We start from the raw sequence: 23,863 nt of genomic DNA, 5'->3' as shown, positions 1-23,863 counted from the left end.
GGTCGGATTGGAGGACTTTTACTGTATATTATATTAGACCACGTACCCAGAATTATGATAGATGAGTGAGTGACTAATTTCTTTGGGCATGCTATTGATGTTTCTTCCACTTTTATACATCCTTCTTGTTCCTGGCTCATACCTCACCTCATCAGTTTAAAGTAAGAATAAGGTTGTCTCGTATTTGTTGTTCTTATACCAGTTCTTCAAAATTTATTTAATTACAGTATAGTAAAGATAAACCTTTATGGGTTTGGGGGGGGACCAAGCCTAGAACACTGTAGTTCAGAACTTAATGGGCAGGATGCTTGTCTACTTTCCTGGAAGCATTTTGCACACTAAATGAATCCAGTCACTATTAGAGCTTTGTCATTTCCATTTCCCTTGTTCATACTGTACCTGTATTGTATATAAACTCCTTATGTCATCTTGTTGTACTGCATTGTATTTAAAGAATAAATTTGTCTCCAGCTATTTTCTTCTTATATTTTAGAGTTCCGCAATGGATGGCTAATCAAAACTCCAACAAAATCCTTTGCTGTATATGCTGCCACAGCTACTGAGAAGGCTGAGTGGATGGCTCACATCAACAAATGCGTGTCCGACCTCCTTCGTAAGAGTAAGCATTATCTATGTATAGTATATTATATAGTATTTTTTGTTCATTAAGAGCGTGTTGTATTTGGCGGTTATGAGCTTTAATGAGGTATATTACAGTGCTTCACAGATCTTACCATATATAGTGCAGGGAAGGTTTGGGAATGTCCGAGGGGTGAATGCTCCCCTTATTTTCGTCATATCAGTGAATCATTTGTAGTAAAAGAACAGTGTTATTTACCAAATTGTATGTAGTAAACATCTTAAATAAATTCTGCCATTGAATCAGTTAAGTGAAAAGAGTATTTGGGAAGTAAATTATGGCGAATTTGCTTTGAATCAACATGAGTTCAAGCTTATAATTTCGCTTTGCATCCCCCCCTCCTTTTTCATAGCACTGATCCAACCCTGTTGTGGTAGTGGTAGAGAAGAGGCAGATGTGTAAGAGAAGTGGAAAGAAGAGTGGGTAATGAAAGAATAGTGGCCAGTGCTATGAAGGCCTTGCTACAAAAGAGAAAGCTCAGTAAAGATGCTGGAAGAAAGCCCCCTTAGATGTGTGTTTTAGATTTTGGTATGGCATGTTTTTCGAGATTCAAGAAAAACACCTTTGAATATAGGATTTGATATATACAGTATATATATATATATATATATATATATATATATATATATACACAGTATATACACTCAACCCTCGATTTGGCGGACCCTTATTACCCGGATTTCGGATTTCCTGGACACAGGCTGAGGCTGGACAGTATTATCAAATGCCGGACAAATGCCCGTACAAGTCTGGGATTCTCACAAAAGTCTGGCCATTATTCTCTCATATTAAACTATAAGCAGTCTGCTGCACAACACAGTATAATTTTAGCAAGGTTTTGACTCAATAAAGGCCATTTGTAACACACACAAGAAGATATTTTCATACATGAAACGCAGGTTGGTGGCCAATGCATCTTGGCCACCAACCTGCTTCACCCCACCAGTTCCTAAATTGTGGCAATATCCCATTTGCCACTTACCTTTCTCAAATGCCACTATAAATAGTTTATTGCTTAACAGTAAAATTTCAGGAAGGCTTGGACACAATAAAATTCATAAGTAAAAAATATATATTTTCATTCAAAGTCAGTGAGATCCATTCCTACTCACTTAGCTCACCTGACTCGGTGCGACTAAATACCAAATCGGCACTTTTCACTGGAAAATATTTTAACTTATTTCGCCACAGTGGCTCATACACACCTAATTATCAGAAATCCACAAAAACTAATTTTACTTAATATAACAATTTAAAAATTAGGTTTCAGGGCTAAAATGCACCAGTAGTAGCACATATTTCCCCTTTAGATCATGAGCACGCCTGGACACTTTTGTTTTGCATAAATATTTATTGAGTAAAAAAAAAAAATGTATCTGCATTGTAAATCGATATTTATATAAAACAAAAGTCTGTCAAGACAAGTTTTTAGGCTAGAGGCAAAACACTTCTGCTGACTAAGAAATTTTTGCTCTGAATCCTGATTTTCTGTTAATAATTAAATTAAGCACAAACTTTTGACTGAATTTCAAATAATTAGGTGTCCAAACCTATATGGTGATCTATCTATCTATCTATATACCTAGGCTGCTTCCCCCAAGGAAAGGGAGGTAGCCGAGACAGGACGATTCACTCTCCATTTACTCATCCATTCAAACACATTCATTCGCATCTTAGCCCCAAAGGGGAGAACGGACAGATCCTCACCGCACCACACCGCACAAGGGTCAACTGGGCAATGCAATCAGTGACATCCGCAGCAGGGCCCGACAGCAGAACTGGTTTACCCCTGCCACATCATAACAGACCCATCCCCTTACCCGCACCTGACCTGACTAGCTGATCAGACCAAATGCGGGAGAATATCCCCTCAGGGCTGCGTCATCACTTATTCATTCACAATTTCTCTCCATTTATTTCTGTCACGCACAGCCACTCTTCCTTGCTCAACAGACATCCCTCTCGCATCCAGCGCTCTCTTCACACTGTCCATCCATCCTATTCGTGGTCTTCCTCTCAGCCTTACACCTCTCACATCAGATCTAGTTATCTTTTTCACCAATCGCTCATTATCCATTCTCTCCATATGCCCAAACCATTGCAACACCCTCTGCTCAACTCTACCAGCCATCTCCCAAACAACTCCAGTTCTCCTTCGCACTTCATCATTTCGCACCCGATCCATACGCGTCACTCCACACATACTCCTCAGACATCTCATCTCCATTACATTCAAACTTTTCCTCTCTGCTACACCCATATTCCATGTTTCAGCCCCATATAATGCAGTCGGTACCACAACACCCTTATACAGCCTTCTCTTTACATCCATTCTAAGCGAACGACATTTTAACACTTTTTTCATTCCTCCCAGCACCTTTCCTACTTCATTTATTCTAAACTTCACTTCTGCATCTATTCTTCCATCCACAGCAACATGTGACCCTAGATATTTAAAACACTCTACCTCCTCAAGCAACTCACCATTCAAAACTATATTCATCCCCCTACCATCTATCAACCTCGTACACTTCATCACTTTACTCTTATTCTCATTTACTTTCAATTTCCTCCTTTCACACACCCTTCCAAACTCCTCTACCAACTGTCTCAATCTCTCCTCTGAATCAGTCACCAGTGCAGTATCATCCGCAAACAGCAGCTGCTTCAGATTCCACTCTCCTCCATCAACATTTACCAGACTCAGACCACCTAAAACTCTTGCATTCACCTCCCTTACAACACCATCCACGTAAATATTAAACAACCAAGGCGACATCACACATCCCTGTCGCAGCCCCACTCTCACGGGAAACCAATCACTCACAGCATTTCCCACTCTTACACACGCTCTACTATTTACATAAAAACTTTTCACCCCTTTTAGTAACCTACCATCAAGTCCATACAATCTTAAAACAGTCCACAAAGCCTCCCTATCAATTCTATCATACGCTTTCTCTAAATCCATAAATGCCCAAAACACATCCTTGCCTTTCGCTAAATACTTTTCACACACTTGTCTCACGGCAAACACCTGATCAACGCATCCCCTCCCTCTCCTAAAGCCACACTGCTCATCACTAATCACTCCCTCTGTACCCTCTCTAACTCTCATAATTAACACTCTACCATACACCTTACCTACAACACTCAACAGACTTATACCCCTAAAGCTAGTACATTCATACTTATCACCCATGCCTTTATACAACGGGACCACACAAGCACTTGCCCAGTCAATTGGCACCATACCTTTCTCAAAGCACACATTCAACAATCTTACTAACCAGTCAACAATAGTCACTCCACCACCCTTCAGGCATTCCACAGCACACCCATCCATACCTGCAGCTTTCCCTGTTTTCATCTCCTTTACTGCCTTCTCCACTTCCTCCTTCGTGATCAAAGAATCATTCAACTCTCCCAACACATTTATTCCTTGCACCCTTCCATCTGCCACAATCTCAGCCACCCTTTCCTCCTCTACATTTAACAATCTTTCAAAATACTCTGCCCATCTCTTCCTTACTGCATCCATCTCAGTTAACATCCTTCCATCCTCTGCTTTTACTCGTTCTTCCTTCCCAGACTCTCCCTTTCGCACCCTTTTCACCTCCTTCCAAAACATTTTCTTATTCTGCTGAAAATTCTCTGTCAGCCGCCCACCCCACCTCTCATCTGTTGCCACTTTAGCATCACGCACAGCCCTTCTCGCTCTATTCCTCTTCTCCTTATACCTTTCATATGACATCTCATCCTTCCTCTGCAGCCACACTTCATATGCACGTCTCTTCTCAGCCACAGCCATACTTACTTCCTCGCACCACCATTCACTTCCTTTTCTTACACCACCACCCACACGTCTCACACCACACACCTCTTCTGCATGCCCCACCACAGCACTCTTAAACAACTGCCATTCCTCCTCCACGCTGCCATTTTCCCGATCTTTAACTGCGTTCCACTCATCTTTCAATTTCTCCTGATACTCTATCTTTTTCTCTCTTTTATCCAACTCACTCACTTTCAAAACCTCTCTGCCACACCTAACCCTCCTATCTCTCATCCATCTCTTACCTACTCTTAACTTTCCCTCCACCAGGTAGTGGTCAGACATACCTCCACCCTCCCCTCTCAGAACTCTCACATCCAACAATCTTCCTATTACATTCCTAGACACAACCACATAGTCCATCAAGGCTCTATCAACAACCCTTCCACCCTCCTGTCTCACCCATGTATACTTATAAATATCTTTCTTCTCAAACAGCGTATTCCCAATCACCATCTCTCGCTCAACACACATCGATATCATTCGTTCCCCATTTTCATTTCTTCCAGGCACACCTTGCATACCAACTACGCCTTCAACTGCTACATTTCCCACTCTAGCATTCAGATCTCCCATCATTACCACATTCACATTCGCTTCAAAACTCTGCAGACACTCATCAACATCATTCCAGAAAGACTCCCTCTCTTGTTCATCCCTTTCACTACCAGGCCCATATGCACTCACAAACACCCACAACTCACATTCAAATTTCGCTTTCACCCACATCAGTCTCGATGACACCTCCTTCCATTCAATCACACATTGCTGAACTTCCGGACTCACTAACAAGGCCACACCTTCTCTTGCCCTTCCTCTATCAACACCTGACAATCTTCCATTCACACTTCCAAACATAGATTCCCCCTTCCCTTTCATCTTCGTTTCACTCAAAGCTAACACATCCAACTTTCTTCTCACAAACATTCTCCCAATCTCCTCCCTTTTAGCCTCAATCGTACTACATCCACGCACATTCATAGACCCAATCTTCAGGGTACGGGGATAACTCCTTCCCCCATCCCTTTCTCTGGCCTGTCTCTTTTTAGGAACTACAAAACAGAGGAGGGGGTCCCTAGTCCCCTCACCCCGCCCCTTTTAGTCGCCTTTTACGACACGCAGGGAATACGGTGGCAGTATTCTTCCTAACACAACCTGGCCGCAGAGTAGTAGTACCACCCCATAGTGTGGCCAGGTTGTGTCCCCCCCCCCTGTGGTGGGGGGGACACAACCGATTCCATCCAAGATTGAGGTCACATTCGATGATTGTTTGTATCTCGATCAGCTGATTAGTGGCTGGCCAGTTTTAACAGATATTTCCCTTTCAGAGCATCAGGATGCCTTGACAGACATCTGTTTTGCATAGATATTTATTTTGAGTACAAAAATATGTATCTGCATTGTAAATCGATATTTATTACAAAACAAAAGTCCATCAAGGCGAGTTGTTAGGCTAGAGGCAAAACGGTTATGCTGGCTTTAACCCCTTAACCGGGGGGTGTCACTTTCATGACACTTGAGCACAATGGATCATACCGCTGGGCGTCACTTTTGCGATTCTGTGTTATTTTGAAATCTCCCGGGCTTTCAGGTGGTGGCTTGTATCATCTATCAGTACTGCCAGTGTCCAACAATAGCCAGCACTGCTAATGTCATCTGTACTCCCATCCATTGTTGACAATTTAGCCATTTATCCCCGTTCTTGACTCCCCTCCCTACCTCTCCTCCATTACCCTCTCCTCTCGCCTGCCTGGCCGCACTGCGCTAAGCAAATCTTCCCCAGAATTTTCCACTGATTTCATCCATTGAAATAAGCCCTATGCCCTATTCTTATACAAAATAATATATACAGTAAAACCTCACTATATAGGACTAATTGGGGCACAAGCCAGTCCGAAAAAAGCGAAAGTCCAATAAAAGCGACATTTGGACTCTTCCCTGGACTTATTCCTCCTTAACCCCTAAAACGCGGATCGTCGCGTTTGCGACGCTCGGCCATAAGGGCAGGACGGCGGGTCGTCGCGTTTGCGATTTTAGTAAATTTTGAATAACCGCGGGCAAGCAGGCTCCAGCTGGTATTGTCTATCAGTACCACCACCCTCTAGCTACAACTAGCATACTTTACCTTTGTACTACTGACCTCATTTGTTGCCAAATATCGCGTTTTCCCCCCGTACCCCCCCCTACCACGGCCCGGCCAGCCTGGCTGTGATACATGGCAGCGCTCTGAGCGCTCAGAACTGTAAATCTGCGATCTCCTCTCACAAGCAGTTTATGCTACTAGGAAACGCTTGTTTCCCCAGTTGTAACACTAGCTTTTTTTCTCAGGGTTTGCCTCTGTTTAGCGTCAGTTTACTGCAGGCTTTCAAAGTGAGATTATGGCGAGTTCTAGCTCTTCCCAGTCAGTGCAAGCGGCCGACAGGAACGAGAATAAAGTGGCGGACGTAAGGCAGAATAAAAAGCGCGCCGTGGTGATCTTTTGGGAAGTAATATGATTGAAAATAATGTAGTATACATGTTTTTAGCTGTGAAAATGGAAATGTTTGTTGAGTGACAGGAAGACCGCCGCCACAGTGCATGTCGGCCGTACGCTCCGTTGATTTTAGCCTTATTTTCAGTGCTTATTGTACAAATACGGATTCCTAACTACCTTTACGTTGTAGTATAAAGTTTACTGTGACAGAATGAGGCTGTGGTAGAGGGGAAACCGGGTTGCTGGAGGTGTGAAAGTGAAAATTTGGTTACCCAACTTTGCAAGTCTCCACAAGTCCTTGGGTAGTCCACGAAGGCTCAACACCTGTCTCTGGAGAAAGCTGAATGTAAGTACTATCTGCCACACCAAGTATAATGTTCTAGGGTTAATCTCTGATTTTTGGCGAATATTTTCCTACAGGTACTCAGACCGCGATACAACCCCGCCACTCGGGGGGGATCGACTGTAAACACCCGCATTTTAGGGGTTAAGCAAAGAAGCGCTTGTCATTCGTGCATTTATTGTACACTCTCTCTCTCTCTCTCTCTCTCTCTCTCTCTCTCTCTCTCTCTCTCTCTCTCTCTCTCTCTCTCGCACTTGGCACTTCCATTTTACTTCACATTTTTTGTCTTCCTCGTCACCTTCATCTTCACCTTCCCATTCATTTAGCCTTTGTTTTCAGTTCACTTTGACATTCACATTCACTTTCATATGCAGTTCCTTGCTCACTTTCACCTTCATCTTCACACCTACTTTCACTATCACTCATTGTGAATTTCCGTTTCACCTTCACTTGCAATACTACTATCATGTTTACCTTTAGAATTACTTTCACTCACCTTCACTTTCACCCTCCCTTTTACTTTCAAATTCCCCTTCACCTTCACTTTCATTTTCACCTCTCACCTTCACTTCCACTTTCATTTTCACCTCTTTCACCTTCACTTTCACCTTCATCTTCACTTTCACTTTCACCTTCACCTTCACATTCATTTTCACCTTCACTTTCATCTTAACCTCACATTCACCTTCACTTTCACCTCCATTTTCACCCAGTTTCACTTCACCTTCACTTTCATTTTCACCTTCACTTTCACAATCACCTTCCCCTTCACTTTCATTTTCACCTTTCTCACCTTCACCTTCACTTTCATTTTCACCACTTTCACCTTCACCTTCACTTTCACTTTCACCTTCACTTTTACATTCATTTTCACCTTCACTTTCATCTTAACCGTCACTTTCACATTCACCTTCATTTTCACCCACACTTTCACCTCACCTTCACCTTCACTTTCACTTTTGAGTTCACTTTCACCTTTGGTTTCATTTTCACCTTCACTTTCACAATCACTTTCACCTTCCACCTTCACTTTCACTTTCGACTTCATTTTCCTCTTCACTTTCACCTTCACCATTTTCACATTCACTTTTACTTTCACCCTCACACTACCTTCACTGACCTTCATTTATAAATTCACTTTCGCCTCTCTCTCTCCTGAAGAGAGAGAGAGAGAGAGGAGGGACCAATGTTATGCCTATCTCCCTCATTTGATTATGAGAAAGGGGACGCCAATTGTCATTCCTGTATTTATTCCCCCTCTCTCTCTCTCTGTTGACTCTGACATTCACATTCACTTCCATGCTCTTTCATCTCCACCTTTACACTCATTTTCATGATTACTTTAATTTTCATTTTCAATTTCACCTTCACCTTTCTCTCTCTCTCCCAACTCGGGGAGGAAGAGAAGAATTGGAGGAGAGAGGGAGGGGGGACGATGTTATGGTATCTCCTCCGTTTGTTTGTTTATTCATTATTCCAAGAGGTGGACTGCTTCTGGCTTTATCTGACTTTTTCTGATGCATAAGAAATTTGTCCAATTGGCTCCTCGAGTTCGATAAAAGCAAATTCCGCTATATTGAAGTCTGTTATAACGAGGTTATACTGTACCCAAAAAAAATAAGGTAACTGATAGTGCCATACACCTGGAGTTGGCTAATTATCACCTGGCAACCCCCCACATGCACTTGTTTGCTAATTTTCCCTGGTATTTCCCCTTGAAATACAGGTAAGCCCTTAATTCACGCAAGGGTTACATTCCCAGACCCTTCGCGTATGTGGTAAATTCGCGTACATGTTCTTCCCTTGTGTGCTCATAATTACGCATGTCTACTAAGTATATTACATCTGAATAATACTGTTTATGCACTACATACACCTTATAAACTAGCATAAAATATGAAAAACAACAAAAATGTAAGAAATTTAACACTGAAACCTGACAAGCACAGGCGTAGATGGAGACACTTCAGCAGTCTGGTGCACAAGCCCTCACTGTCTCCCATATGCTACATTCTGCCTTCTTTATTGTCCAAACAGTTGACTCATTCACCCAAAACACACGGTTCCAAGCCAGTTCACAGGCGTAGGTGGAGACACTTCAGCGCAGTCTGGTGCACTAGCCCTCACTGCCTCCCGTATGCTACATTCTGGCTTCTTTATTGTAAGAACAGTTGACTCACCCCAAACACACGGTTCCAAGACAATTCACCACGAAGTCAATTCACCATCAAAACATGGATGATTTCCTGTCATTCTATAAATATACTTATAATTGATTAATTAATACTTTAATAACTAATTTTCAGGGGGATTTTATAACTCATATAAGTAAAAAACTAGTGTACTGTACTTTGCTAAATAAACTGGTATGTAAATAAATGATGGGGAATCGTCCTGACGGAGAATTGTCGCTGACATTCCTCCCTTAAGTTTGTCCAACATTTTAACTTTCTCTGTCAGCAACATCACTTTACTAGTCCATTTTGTGTGTTACCACATGCATCATTAGCACTACTCTTAGGCCCCATATTGGCAGACCAGGCAAGCAATCACTGGAAGGCAGAAAAATAAGCCACAAATAACGATTCGCGAGTCACGCATAGTTCGACCGTCGGATTCAAACTGACTGTGTGGTGCACTGGTGCGTGGTAGACCGACCTCCCACACACACACACACAAATGTATGTACACGGGCAGCAGGTAGGCATTTTTATATTTTATTTATTTCTCTTGTATATTAAAATTATTTATTTGAATACTATAATTTTATGTTTTAATTACTGTACGAAAAATTCATGGATAACCGAAATCGCGTGAAAAAAGTTCGCGTGAATTAAGGGCTTACTTGTATGCCATATAATCTATTCTTGTAATAAAAATATATATAAGAAAGGAAGGAGAAGCCTAAGTGATAATTACATTCACCTGGAACTACCTAATTTCCTGCCAATCACATCACAGCATATAAATTAGCAGCTGTCACCTCGCTGATGTTGTCAACCCTTGGCGGCCCCATAATCGCCTCGTCATTTAGTTCAGCATTGTTTCTTGAGATGAAAGCACGTAGCACTCGCACCCCTCCATTTCCGCCGCTTCTAGAGGGCCCTGTGACCTCTACCCTTACTAAACCTTGTATGGGAAGGGGTAAAGGACTAAATGACTGCTGTGGAGCGTGAACTGGCTAATTTATCCATGATAATGATGGACAGTGACTACAATCTTTCTGGTGAATTGTGTGATGAGCCATTGCAGGAAATGGTGATAAACTACGAGTGCTTCAGTGTCCCAAGTTCATCCTGGCTCCAAGGGAAAGGAGCCCTTATTTACTGGAAGTGACAGTGTAAAACATAGTGTAAATAAAATAGAAATGTAAATAATTACTAATATAAGAATAAGAATACAAATACTTGGAGTAATGGCAGTCAAAGCTTTGCTGTCTACGCTAGTTTACTGAACGAGAAAGTTAATGCCTGGAGTGAAAATAAACTACTATTACTGAAGGAAACTTATGGATAAATACTGTATATATATATATATATATATATATATATATATGTATATATATAAGTGGAATAAAGTAATAGGAATATAAAGTGTGAGTGTGTTTATGAATAATAAATGACAGAATACCAGCGGGGAACGAGCGCAAGTGGGAAGCTCGTACGCGCTTATAATTTTCATTGCTTTCACAGTGTTTTTGTTTTTGTTTTTAGGTGTATGGATTCCAAACTACTTGAAAATCATAGAATAGTGTTTCTAGTGATAATATCAGGCTGTGGTAACCATATTACTGGGTGTTGGGAAGTGTCAAGTGGATAATTTGTTACCCAACTTCAGAAGTCTCCACAAGTCCTACGGTACTCGACAAAGGCTCAACAAACATCCCAGGAGAAAGCTGAAGGTATGTGCCATATGCACATGTAATTTTAATATTCTAGGACTAATAACTGATTTTTGGCAAATATTTTTAAAAAGTCAGTTGGAGCGCGAATATCCTCGCGGGACGCGCAAGGAGCGCAAAAACATCACCGCGGTGTAGGGGTTAAGAAATTTTCGCTCTGAATCCTGATTTTCTATTAATAATTAAATTAAGCACAAATTTTTGACTGAATTTCAAATAATTTGGTGTGCAAACCTATATGGTGATAAAGATTAAAATATTTTCCAATTAAAATTGCTGATCCGGTCCAGGATTGCATATTTATATCTCAGTCAGCTGATGAGTGGTTGGGTTACCTTGTAGTGTTCCATTCCTTGTTCATTTTCCTCTTTTTCCTCAGCTTTCTGATCTTTTATCATACCCTCCACCTTCTCGTCAACAACTGTCTAAACATCCGTTCTTAGGGTTGTAGCTAGCAAAATACAGCTGTTGTCAGTTATTATTATTGTTATTTTGTCATTGTTATTATTTTATGTACTGTATTGTGTATGTTAGTTATGTTGGTATAGGTAGCCTACATTCCAGAATGCCCTAGAATATCGGAATAATTGGCGAACAATATTGGAGAATTTGGACAAAATAGTCTGGGGAATGGTATGTGGGGCCGGACTTTTGTGATTCCCGGACATTCGCAAATGCCAAACTGGTCTCCCCCCGCTTTTAATCCGGCAGATCGAGGGTGGACTGTATATATCAGTAATCCCTCCAATATCCGGACGCCCATTTTCTGGACATCCCCAATAACCGGACATTTTCGTCCCGGGATCCAGTATTCCCAAAATGGGCCAAAAACCGCAAAAAATTCTAAACAAATCCAACTTTTTCCCACCCATAATTTGAAGTTGGCGCGGGCCACCTGTGTTCTGGTGCGTTGTTCCACCGACGTCCGCTAGAGCGCCCCTGCATCCTCTCCACTTATTGCCCGTCTCTTGTTGTGTGTGCACGCTCGTCGTCATGGCCGCCCACGTGCTCGCTTTTGTGGTGGTGCCTTACCTGCTGCAGGCTCTCCTGCTGCTCTCGTGCCTCTCTTTCGTGTGTGTGATGATGGCCCCGCCGCCTGAGAAGAGGAAGAGAGTGGTTTTGACTCTGGAGAAGAAGAGGGAGATATTGGACAAGATGGATGCGCGATGGTCTACCTCACGCATCCTCCGTGAATTCAACCTGGCCTGATCTACTTTGTTTGATATCAAGAGATCCCACGACAAACTCATGCAGTACACGGCTGACTTCTTGTCGAAAAGCAAACTCAGCATGGAGAGGAAGGTGATGTATACTCCCAAGTATGCAGAAGTTGACCGCTTCACGGTGATTTGGTATCGACAGCAACGTGCTGCTGGTGTGATGGTGCGTGGCACAGAGCTGAAGGCTGCTGCTGAGAAGTTCGCAAGGCTTCACGATGCCCTAGACTTCAAGGCATCCGAAGGTTGGCTCTTCACGTTCAAGTTACAACATGGCCTTACCAACCATAAGTCTCATGGCAAAGCTTTGGACGCCAATGAGGCTGGAGTAGATGAGTTTCAGCACAAGGTGAAGTGCTTGATCGACAGGGAGGGCCTAACTCTCGGTCAAGTCTACAATTCTGACGAAACTGGCTTATTCTATCGCTCTTTGCCTACGAACACTCTAGCCGAGGAGACGGAGAAGCGTGTACCTGGCTGCAAGCTCTGCAAGCAACGGATATCTGCTTTGTGTTGTGCCAATGCTAACGGCATGCTAACAGCTCAAGCCCGTTATTGTTGGCCGTGCAAAGCAGCCTCGGTGTCTTCGTGGGGTGATAGATGTCCTTCCTGTCGTCTGGTACCATTCTTGAAGGCATGGTTCACAGCCCAGATCTTCAAAGAGTGGTTCCACTGCCATTTCGTCAAGGAGGTCATCCATTACCAGACGGAGAAACTGGGAATCCCACGCGACCAGGTAAAGGCCCTCCTTCTCCTCGACAATGCACCTGCCCACCCGTGCGACAAGGAGTTGGTGGCTGAGAATGGGCACAATAGGTGCATGTTTCTGCCACCTAATACTACTGCTCTCATCCAACCAATGGACCAAGGAGTGATTATGGCAATGAAGAGGCCGTACTGCCAGAATTTCCTGGACAAGGTGATGGTTGTTCTCGAGAACAAGGACGAGCACGGAAGGACGGGTCACACAAGGCCTGCAGACTTTGGAAAACATTCACCACTACAACATCGTCTGCCATCTACAACTGGGCTAATGCATGGAAGGAAATCCCTATCAAGACTTTAGAAAATGGTTGGTCTTGTCTGCTTCTCAGAACGGATGTGGAGCACCATTTCCTAGGTTTTGACGTAGATGACTTCCATGCACGTCTACATGCGCATGGGGACGATGTTGATGTGGATGAAGTGCGTGAGTGGTTGGATGACGACGATGGCGATCCTGGGTATCGGACCATGTCTGATATCGAGATCACATCTTCAGTTGGAGGTGTCAGTACCCAGCTTGAAGTTTCCGACAAGGACGGCGATGATGATGCGGCCTCCTCTCAGCATGACACTACTCCAGCCATCCCCAAGCTGAGCGCACTCCGGGAACACCTAGAGTTCGTTCTGGACTACCTGGAGCACCCAGACTGGACTGCGACAGGGAGATGGGGCCCTTGGGACTTGTGGAGGAAGTGCGCGCTTTCAGGCAGCGCATCATTAATCATCAAAATCGTCGTTCCTCGTGTCAATCAACCACTGACAGCTTTTTAAGGCCCATGACCCCCGCTGTGTCCAGCCCTGGCTCCACTCCATTGCCTTCCCAAAACAGGCCCTCATGCTCTGAGCCACAGCCCAGCACGTCAGGCACGGTGGAGTCACCACTCGACGTGAGTTTGCGCCTCTCTTCAGAGTCGTCTGCAGTGGGTATGCCATCACCACAACTCAGTGATGCACCCCTAGGTCACCTGCATGTGTTACTCTCAGACTCTGACAGTGATTAGACGCCAAGAATTTCTCCACTAGACCACATGGGAATTTACAGTGTTGTGCAGTGAAAAAAAAAAAAAAGGTGCATAGTGTCAAGGAATTTGAGTTCTGAGTGAAAAGACAAAGATTTAATGGACTGTCAATGTAACATAAATTAACTAGAGTGTGTTTTGTTTAGAAAATGTTTTTTTGAGTGGAAAGACTTAAATTGCTGAGTGCAACACTTATTTCATTAAGGTACAATGGAGCGCAAGTAAAACAAGAGTGCGCAGTGTTAAGTTAAGAGAATGGAATTCTGAGTGCAAATGACGATAAGTTCTGTGCAGACTTCATGAACAGTGTACTGCAAGTGCTTCAGGAACCCCCTCTTACTGTCAGAGTCTGAGAGGAGGCGGGTTATTCATCGAGATGGCCAGGGACTTGCTGTAAGTACCCAGAATGTTTCATACTGTACTTTACTGTATTTTCCATACTTGCCTCTAACACCTCATTTCACTCTTTTATGTCCCTTATTGGTGTGAATAGTGTCTTAGGTACTATGCATGTGCAGTAGGGAGGTGTTTTTCTGAGTTAGGGTCCATAACTACCAGTCCAGGAGCCAGGGACTTGTTGTAAGTACCCAGAATGTTTAATATTGTATAAACCAACCTCTAAAACCTCATTTTATGATTCTTTTGCATTTATTTCAGTCTTTTATGTCCCTTATTGGTGTGGTTTGGGTCTTCAATAGGTGCAATGCAGGTCCTGAGGGAGTTGTATAGGTGTTTTTCTGAGTTAGGGTCCATAAGTACAAGTCCAGGAGGCTGGGGCCCAATATCCAGACAGGATCACTATCCGGACATGCCTTTGGCTCTATTTCTTTGGATATTGGAGGGATCACTGTATACATATACATATATATATATATATATATACAATAGGCTCACACAGTGCGCGTCATCACAGTGCACAAATCGCATTGTGCGCGAGTGACCAAAAATCATAACAAAAACCCTTGAATGCGCGAGTTTACCCCACAAAACACGAGGTAGAGGCAAGAAGTGGCTTAAAAACGCCATTTTCCATCAGTACGCGACCCCCCCACACACAACGCGCCACTAGTGACCTAGAGGCTCATGAGGAAGGTGCTGAAGAGAAGTCTACAATAAGATATCGCCAATAACAGCTTCAATATTAACGTTTTCGGCAATAACAGTATGTTAGAATAGATACCCAGTTTTTATAATAATGATGTTTATTTCGTGAATACCAAGTTGTTATACTGCCAATACGTCCATAACAAGATGAGGAATGAAACAAACAAGCAAGAAGAGGTGAAGGAAATTGCCGAAAATGTGAGCAGTAGCTAGGAGGAGAGGGAGGATCCTCCCCTCACCACCTCCCCTGACTCACCCACCGCCGTCCTCCACTGCCCCACCTGACTCACCAGCCGCCCCCCTCTCCACCTTCACAGCCCCACCTGACTCACCTGCTCCACCTGGCATACCCGCAACCCCCACCATAATGACTTGCTGCATTCTGGATGAAATGTAACATTCAACAGGCTGTAAATTTCTTTGTCAAAGCCTGGAATAATACAACATTGGCAACCGTTAAACAAGCGTGGTGGGACCGGGATGGTGGCGGGGGCACTGTAAGTGCGTTGCCGCGCCTCAGAACTCTTGTTGTTTAAATCCATCAGGCCTGTTGTCTACTGTTGTTAAGGTGACTGCCCGTATTTTTGTTATTGCAGCTATATCTGTAGTACAATGTCTGAAGAATTTGACCTTTTTTATGTCTCTAAGGGCCAAGAGATGTCCAGGTATGAGGGGGTACCGCCCATATGTAATTTTTCCCATAAGATTATGTATTCCCAGTGCGCGAGGTCGTGGACCGCCCAATCTCTCGTGCACTGTGCGAGCCTACTATATATATATATATATATATATATATATATATATATATATATATATATATATATATATATATGGATAGATGTGGGTTGCATAGGGTAGGTAAAATATGAAATACAGATTAGATATTCAGGTGTGTGGAGTATAGAAGTTTGTCGAGCAGGGGGTTGAAAATACTGTAGTATGTTCTGATGGTATGGTCACTCAGAAGAATGAATGACGTATGGTGGCAAAAAATGAATATGTGAATAAGTCTGTGGATGAGAGGATGAGGATGGGAGGAGTAATGGAAAGCCAAGAAGCAGGTATTTTGGTATGGTAAGTGACTATCAGGAAGCAGGGAATGGACATTGTGGTAACCATAGATTTAAGTAAGTACAGTACTATAAATGGATGGCTGATTTGTCTGGAGATGCACATGACAAGGGTTGCTTGTCCTTTATACCTTTGCAGTTGATGGAATGGTCTCTGTCATACAAGCGCTGCAAAAGCAACTTAATCATTAAAGCACATAGTGTGGAAGGTGTATTCCTGTATGGAGTAGCTGAGAATATTGATGGCTAAAAATTATTAGAGAATGGATTTTACAGCCATTTCACTTGGTACTCCATTCATGGTACTATGTTTATGCCTTTTTTGTTTTAGGTTTATTGTTGGATCCTGCACACTCCATTTAATACTTAGAAACATTTGTAGTAACAGCAATATCATATGTGATATTTTAAAATTCCTGTTAATTAAAATAATCCAGTTATAGCACATTTGTTTACCTGTCAAGTTAAAAAAAAAAAAAAAAATGAGTTGAATAGTTCTCGCATCTCTGCATTCAAAACCTGCAGATTTGAATCTTGCTGTATTTTAAGATGGAAAAGCTCCCATCTTAAATCATATCATAGTTAAGCTCTCAGTTCTCTCATTAGTGCTGTAAAAAAAAAAAAAAATAAAAAAAAGTATATATATATATATATATATATATTTTTTTTTAATTATTATTATCATTCTTTTGGTACAGGAACAGGCTTCAGTTTTGTTGTATCATGAGATAAAGATCCCTGATGGTGTAAAATTTTACAAACTGGATATATGAGGCGTCTAGCGGCAGAGTGACATATGTGCCAAAATGGCCGATGGTGAGTTATTCCCGCCAATATGTAGGTGGAGCCTTCTAGATCCTTCCTGTATAAAGCTACATACAAACAGAACCCTTATGGCTGGCTGGCAGATGGGCAAGCGTCGCATGTTTTAGGCCTTGAAAACCCACAGTGGAAGTCTACTCCCACATGGCAGAAGGACGTACGGGCCACGATCAGCTAGCCATTGGGAGGCCGCGTCTCAGTACTAGCCCCCAGCCTCAGCCAGTCCCCCACCTGTGTCCCCCTAAACCTCGCATGTGGTTGATGGGCTGCACTGTCCTCAGCCCATTTTGAGTGCTTTTAATTAAAAATTTACAGGATAAAAATTAATCAAAAATCATGAAATTGCATTATTAATATAAAACTTTCACAATTTCTTAATTTTTATGTTTGTTTTTATTTGGATCACACAGTTATAACTCATGTTTATTATTTTGTGTATGACCCCCAATGGGGGGGTTTGCATTTTTTTTTTTTTTTTTTTTTTTTTTTTTTTTAATAAACAACTGATTCATTAAATTGCATTTTTTGAGAGCATTACATTGATATAAAACAACATTAGTTTTTTCTTTATATGTTTTATGTACACATTCTTCAGATTTAAGCATCAGTTGCTCGAAAGTAACCCCCTGGTGCATACGTCACTCTGCCGCTAGACGCCTTATATGTATCTTAAATATGTATTTACTATAGGAATAGCTTTTTTTTTTTTTTATTTTTTTTTTTTTGAAGTTGAGATTAGTGAAGAGGAAAAAGAAGGAGGTAAACGATGATCTAGGAAGAAAAATGAATGCAAGCTACTCCGAAAATAGGAAGCTATTCTGGAAAGAGTTGCGGAAATGTAGAAGTGAAAGCAGAAAGATATGTGATGCTGTGAAGGATGTACCGTAGATGGTAGATTATTTACCCATAGGGATGAAGTAAGGACCAGTCGAGAATATTTTGAAAGCCTGATAGATGGGAATAGAGAGAGCAGAGTGGCTGTAAACTTGATTGGTTTTGGGGTGTGTGCAGAGAAGGAATGCAGTGCCAGGAGACATGACACTTGCACAGGTGAAGAGTGCTGTGAAGCGGCTGAAAAATTGGAAAGCAGCTGGGGTTGATCAGATGTATGCAGAGATGATTAAGTATTGTGGAGAGAGTGGAAGTGACTTCACTTGTTGGAGATATATAAGAAGGCATGAATGAGTGAAACGATGCCAGCAGAGTGGAAAAAGGCTGTGATCGTACCCCTGTACAAAAATAAAGGTTACCGAAGTGAGTGCGTGAATTATCGTGGCATAAGTTTATTGAGTGTGTTAGGGAAGGTGTATGGAGAGATTATTATAGAGAAGGTAAGAGAGATATCGGAAGTCCTAGTGAGTGATGAACAGGGTGGCTTTAGGAGTGGTGGAGGATGTGTAAATCAAATATTTGCAGTGAGACAGCAGAGAAGACTTGTGAGAAGGACCATATGGTGTTTATGGCAGTAATGGATCTGGATAAAGCATACGACAAAGTGGACAGAGAAGGATTGTGGAAAGTTTTGTGCATGTATGGTGTAGATGGTAAGCTGCTAGATGTCAAGAGTTTTTATGATGGTAGTGAAGCATGTGTAAGGGTTGATGGGCATCTAAGTGAATGGTTCACAATCAGTGTGGGCGTGCGACAATGTTGTGTGATGTCCCCATGGTTCTTCAATATATATATGGATGGTGGTGATGAGAGAAGTAAAAACATGAGTAATGGCGAGGGGGATGGTGTTGGTAGTGAATGGTGTTGGATGGCATATTGCAAACTTGTTGTATGCTGATGATGCAGTACTGCTTGCAAATACTGGACAAGAACTGAGTAGGCTAGTGCAGAGTTTTGCTGATGTTTGTGAGCATCATGCCTTGAGAGTAAATGTAGAAAAGAGTAAAGTGATGGTTATTGAGAAAGACATGCAATGTTACAGTGAATGGAGAGAGACTGTAATTTGTGAGATAGTTCAAATACCTGGGTACAGTGATAGGAAAGAGGGAAAAATGTGCAAAAGAAGTTGAAAGTAGAGTGACACAAGGAAGAAAAGTAGCTGGTGGAATGAAAGCCATGATTAGAAACAGAGGCTTGAATGTTGCAGCTGCATGAGGCTTTCATGGAGGAGTGTTAGTGCCAACTTTAACATGGATGTGAGACTATGGGGTGACATGAAAATGGAAAGTCAAGAGTAAGAGCACTGGAGATGGGACTGCTGAGGAATGTATGTGGAGTACAGAGGGTGTATAGGATACGAAATACAGTAATGTGATTCATGAAAGATGTGGAGTGAGGAAGTTGGTGGACACCATAATCGAAGAGAGTGTACTGAGATGGTATGGTCATGTGGAGAGAATGGATAACAATAGAGTGGTGAAAAAGGTATATCTGAGCGAATTTGAAGGAGGGAGGAGGCGAGGTTGGCCAAGGAGAAGGTGGAGAGATATGGTGGATGAGTGTATGAAGAAAAGAGGTTTGGAAGTTGGTGAGGCTAGGGAACTGACAAGAGATTGAGCTGGCTGGATGAATGTTGTGAGAAGTGCATGATCAGGGATTTGGCACCCTTTTTTAATGTGACAGCGTCTGGATTGACTGTATCGGGTACATTTATGTGAAGCTGCAGAACGTGGTGAATGTTTATGGTGTATCTGATAGAGCCAGGATTCCGGGGGCTTGAATGATGAGTGAATGGAGGCATGGTCCACTGGATTGGGCAAATTTATGCTGTCTGGACATTGCACTCCTCATCCTGCCCTAGGGTGGGAAAGGAGGTCCGGATGATGATGATGATGATGATGATGACTAGAAGTTGAGAGATAAGGTAAGAAAAGTTTGTACTAATATACAGTAATCCCTCTAATATCCGAACGCCCAATATCCGAACATCCCCACTAACCGGACATAATCCTCCTGGGATCCAATATTCCCAAAATGGGCCAAAAACCACAAAAAATTCGGAAAAAATCTGACTTTTTTTCCCTCCCATAATTTGAAATTCCCGCCTGGCGCCAAACAGCTGTTACACCATGGTCCCTTCACCCCTTCCTTCCTCCCCCTCCCCCCTCCCCTGTCATGTTGCCATTTGGTATTTTTCATTACCAAGTGTGGGCCTTTTTGGTAATGAAAAATTCGTTTGGTAATGAATTAGAATAATGCATTACCAAATGGATTTTTCACATGTATGAGGATACACAGGATGGAGATGGTGGATTGTTTGCTCTCTCTGATTAATCTGCTACCCTACATAGTGTGAAAATAATCAACATGGTGTTAGTTATAAGGAGAGTGATTACATGTACAGTATTTCCACTTGTATATATAATTAGTGAAGAATATATGCTAGCTTTATGAATTTGGTAATGAAAAGTTATATTTGACAATGAAAGTTGAGGAGATTGGTAATGTGACTGTTGCGATCTGGCAACTCTGTTACCCCACCAACATCAACAGTCACAGCTTAACTCCGATGGAGAGCAGATACTCATAACAGTGCAAGCAACAGGTGCTTGTTTTTTGTGAATAAACAGTGAATAAACTGCAATACCTTGCCACTAGAACACACAGGAATTTACAGTGTTGTGCAGTGTTAAGAAATTAGAATTTAGAGTGCAGAGGATTAACTGTGGACTGCAAACTGGCGGTTCAAACCAGTCCAAGAGCAAGGGACTTGTAAGTACCCAGAATGTTTAATATTGTATAAACTCACCTCTAAAACCTCATTTTATGGTTCTTTTGCATTTATTTCAGTCTTTTATGTCCCTTATTGGTGTGATTTGGGTCTTAAATAGGTGCAATGCATGTCCAGAGGGAGTTGTATAGGTGTTTTTCAGAGTTAGGGTCCATAAGTACAAGTCCATAAACTGGGGCCCAATATCCGGACAGGACCACTATCCGGACCTGCCTATGGCTCTATTGATCCGGATATTGGAGGGGTTACTGTATACATATATCTATCTATCTATCTATAGCCCGATGCCCTAGTCCCAGAAAGAGTGGCCGCAGACAAAATGCTTCCAAGTCGCTCTGTCACCCACCATTTCCCTACCCCCCCTAACTCACTCCCCCCTCCCTCATATACCTCTCAACTCCATCCCTCCACCTCATCCTTGGTCTTCCCCTCCCTCAGTATATATATATATATATATATATATATATATATATATATATATACACACACACACACACACACACACATACATATTCACTCTCATCTTAAATGTCAAGACCAACTGCCTAGCCCCGGGCTCCTACGCTCCTCATGGGGCAATGTAGGATTGGATGATGGATGGATATATATATATATATATACATACAGTATATATGTATGTATGTGCGTATATATATGCTATAATCGCCTCAAAGAAACTTGGATTATTGTACAGAGTCTGTAACTTCTTCGCTGATGAGCAGTTAGTTATTATTTATATGAGTCATGTGCACTCTGTGCTTGAATATTGCTCACACTTGTGGAATGGATGTGGAGGGGTTGCATTAAAACAACTAGACAAAATTCAAAACAAAGCTGTTAGAATTATTAACAACCCTGCCATTACAAATAAACTACCTCCCCTCCAAGTAAGAAGGAATGTTGCCTCCCTTGGATTATTTTACAGATTTTTTTTAGCAAATGCTCAGACGAAGTTGCGTCCTTGGTGCCACCTCCCCATGCCTTCCCTTGTGCTACACGGGCATCTGGTAGCGCTTATGACTGGAATGTCACTCAGCCATATTGCAGAACTTCTGCCTATCAGAATTCTTTCATTCCCCGAACTGCATCTCTCTAGAACTCGCTTCACCAGAGTTGTTTCCCTCCAAATTTCAACCCACAGCTGTTTAAGTCTAACTGTTACAGATATTTTATGAACAGAGGACACCAGTAATCTGGTGTATGAATTATTTTTTTTATTCATTTGTTTTTCCTTCCTCTGCCCTTGGGTGGGAAAGGAGGTCCAGATGATGATGATATATATATATATATATATATATATATATATATATATACATATATATATATATATACATATATATATATATATATATATATATATATATATATATATATATATATATATATACATACATATACAGTACCCTCGCGTCCAACATGGTAATATTGTCATGCATGGGTCACGTGTTGGACCAAAAACGTGTTGGACAAACATCAGAGCTTATGGGGAAAAATGAATTATGTCAGCATCCCTAGGAAAAGTCACCCTAAATACATACCATATACCTATACATATATTGGTACTACTGTAATTATAATAAATGGTACTGTACTATGAATGATAACTAACCTTGTAGGATAATGTTGGTGGGCTTGCTGGGAATGGAAGGTGATATCCGAGACTGTAGGTAGTCCTACTGGGTCCCTGGAGGATGGCTGCTGGCGTCACTAGCGGGTAATGGCTGCTGCTCCTCCTCAGCCTCCCTCATAAATCCTTTGAAATTCCTCTCCCCTTTCTTCTGCCTCTCGATGAATTCTAGCTTGGTGGCCTGAGGGAGGTGCTGCAGCTTCTTGGGGTTCTCAGAAGGCTTCTTAGGCATCGTGAGCAGGGTAAAATGCAGTAGCAAGGGCAGAAAATGCAGTGAGAAAAAAGCACCGTCCAATGCGAATTATGCAACTGAGTGGCGCTGTGGCGGGAGAAATTTAAACAAAACAACACGTGAGAGCAGAAGCGTTTTTCATTGGGCGACATCACGATCTCGTCACTATAGCGGGCGGGGGAGGCTACTTGATCGGAAGTTTTGATTGGCTGTCAGCGTCACGGGAATGTCCAGTATGACCGTGTTGGACCGGGGGTGATCGTGCTAGAGGCAAACTCTGCGGATTTCACCCACTTCTCGGAGCTCCGTCAGTGTTGTGCTTACGCATCCATTTTACAGTACTGTACTTAAATCATATTAAACCGTACTAATTTTTTACTCTCCGTGCTGGACGTGAATCGTGCTGGACAAACGCATGTTGGACGCGAGGGTACTGTACAGTAATCCCGCATTTTTTGCGGATTTTTTGTCTACGGTTTTGCCCTCTCGTGGATTTTCTTAGCATTAATAAGTTCAACAAAAATATCCTTGAATATACAGAAAAAAAAAAAATTGAAATTCCCACAGCTTCCAATTGTAGCGCGGTAAACTCACGCCACCCTCTGTCCCTTTCCCGTGGCCCCTCTGCCAGTGTTACCATATCTAGCATAATTTTGATCAAATTTTCGAGTCTGGAATATTTTTTAGCATATTAGAAGTTTTAGAATCATTCTAGCATAATTTAGAATGGAATGGAATATTTTTAGAATAATTTTATAAAAGCTACAAATCAGAGAGAAAGAGAGACGAATAAGGTAAGATGTTTGAATAGTTGGTTACTTTCAGTTTGGGCTTGGTTGGGTTGGATTAGGTTAGGTTAGGTTAGGTTGGATTAGGTTAGGTTTTAGGTTAGGTTCGGTTTGGTTCGGTTAGGTTAGGATAAGTTTGAGCTTTGTACTTTACCCATGAAACCTAGTTTTTTCCGATGGATTTTGGTATGATTCATTCGATTTTCAGCTTCATTTCAGTCGGAAATGACCATTTTCTGTGTTTCCCCCCTCCTTATAACCCCCGATTCCCCAAAGATCCCTCATTATTTCAGGGGGATGGGGGGGGTCATATCTCAAAATCTGGTTATTTCCGACGGAAATGAT

The 23,863-nt window shown here is 42.1% G+C and overlaps 1 protein-coding gene across 1 annotated transcript in view; it reads left to right on the top strand.

Annotated features, from left to right (window-relative positions):
- The window catches only part of LOC145417427 (pleckstrin homology domain-containing family F member 2-like), a 215,368-nt gene that overhangs the window by 59,186 nt on the left and 132,319 nt on the right, over positions 1-23,863 (top strand). The window contains exon 4 of the mRNA XM_080286110.1: positions 494-619. Within this exon, the coding sequence (XP_080142236.1) occupies positions 494-619 (126 nt within the window). The remainder of the gene's footprint in view (positions 1-493; positions 620-23,863) is intronic.

This window comes from Coenobita brevimanus, chromosome 110, assembly GCF_032717465.1.
Source record: "Coenobita brevimanus isolate Jiangsu-jjx chromosome 110, ASM3271746v2, whole genome shotgun sequence".
NCBI lineage: Eukaryota > Metazoa > Arthropoda > Malacostraca > Decapoda > Coenobitidae > Coenobita > Coenobita brevimanus.
The sequence above is the reverse complement of the archived record's forward strand: the minus strand, read 5'-3'. Positions and strand labels throughout refer to the sequence as shown.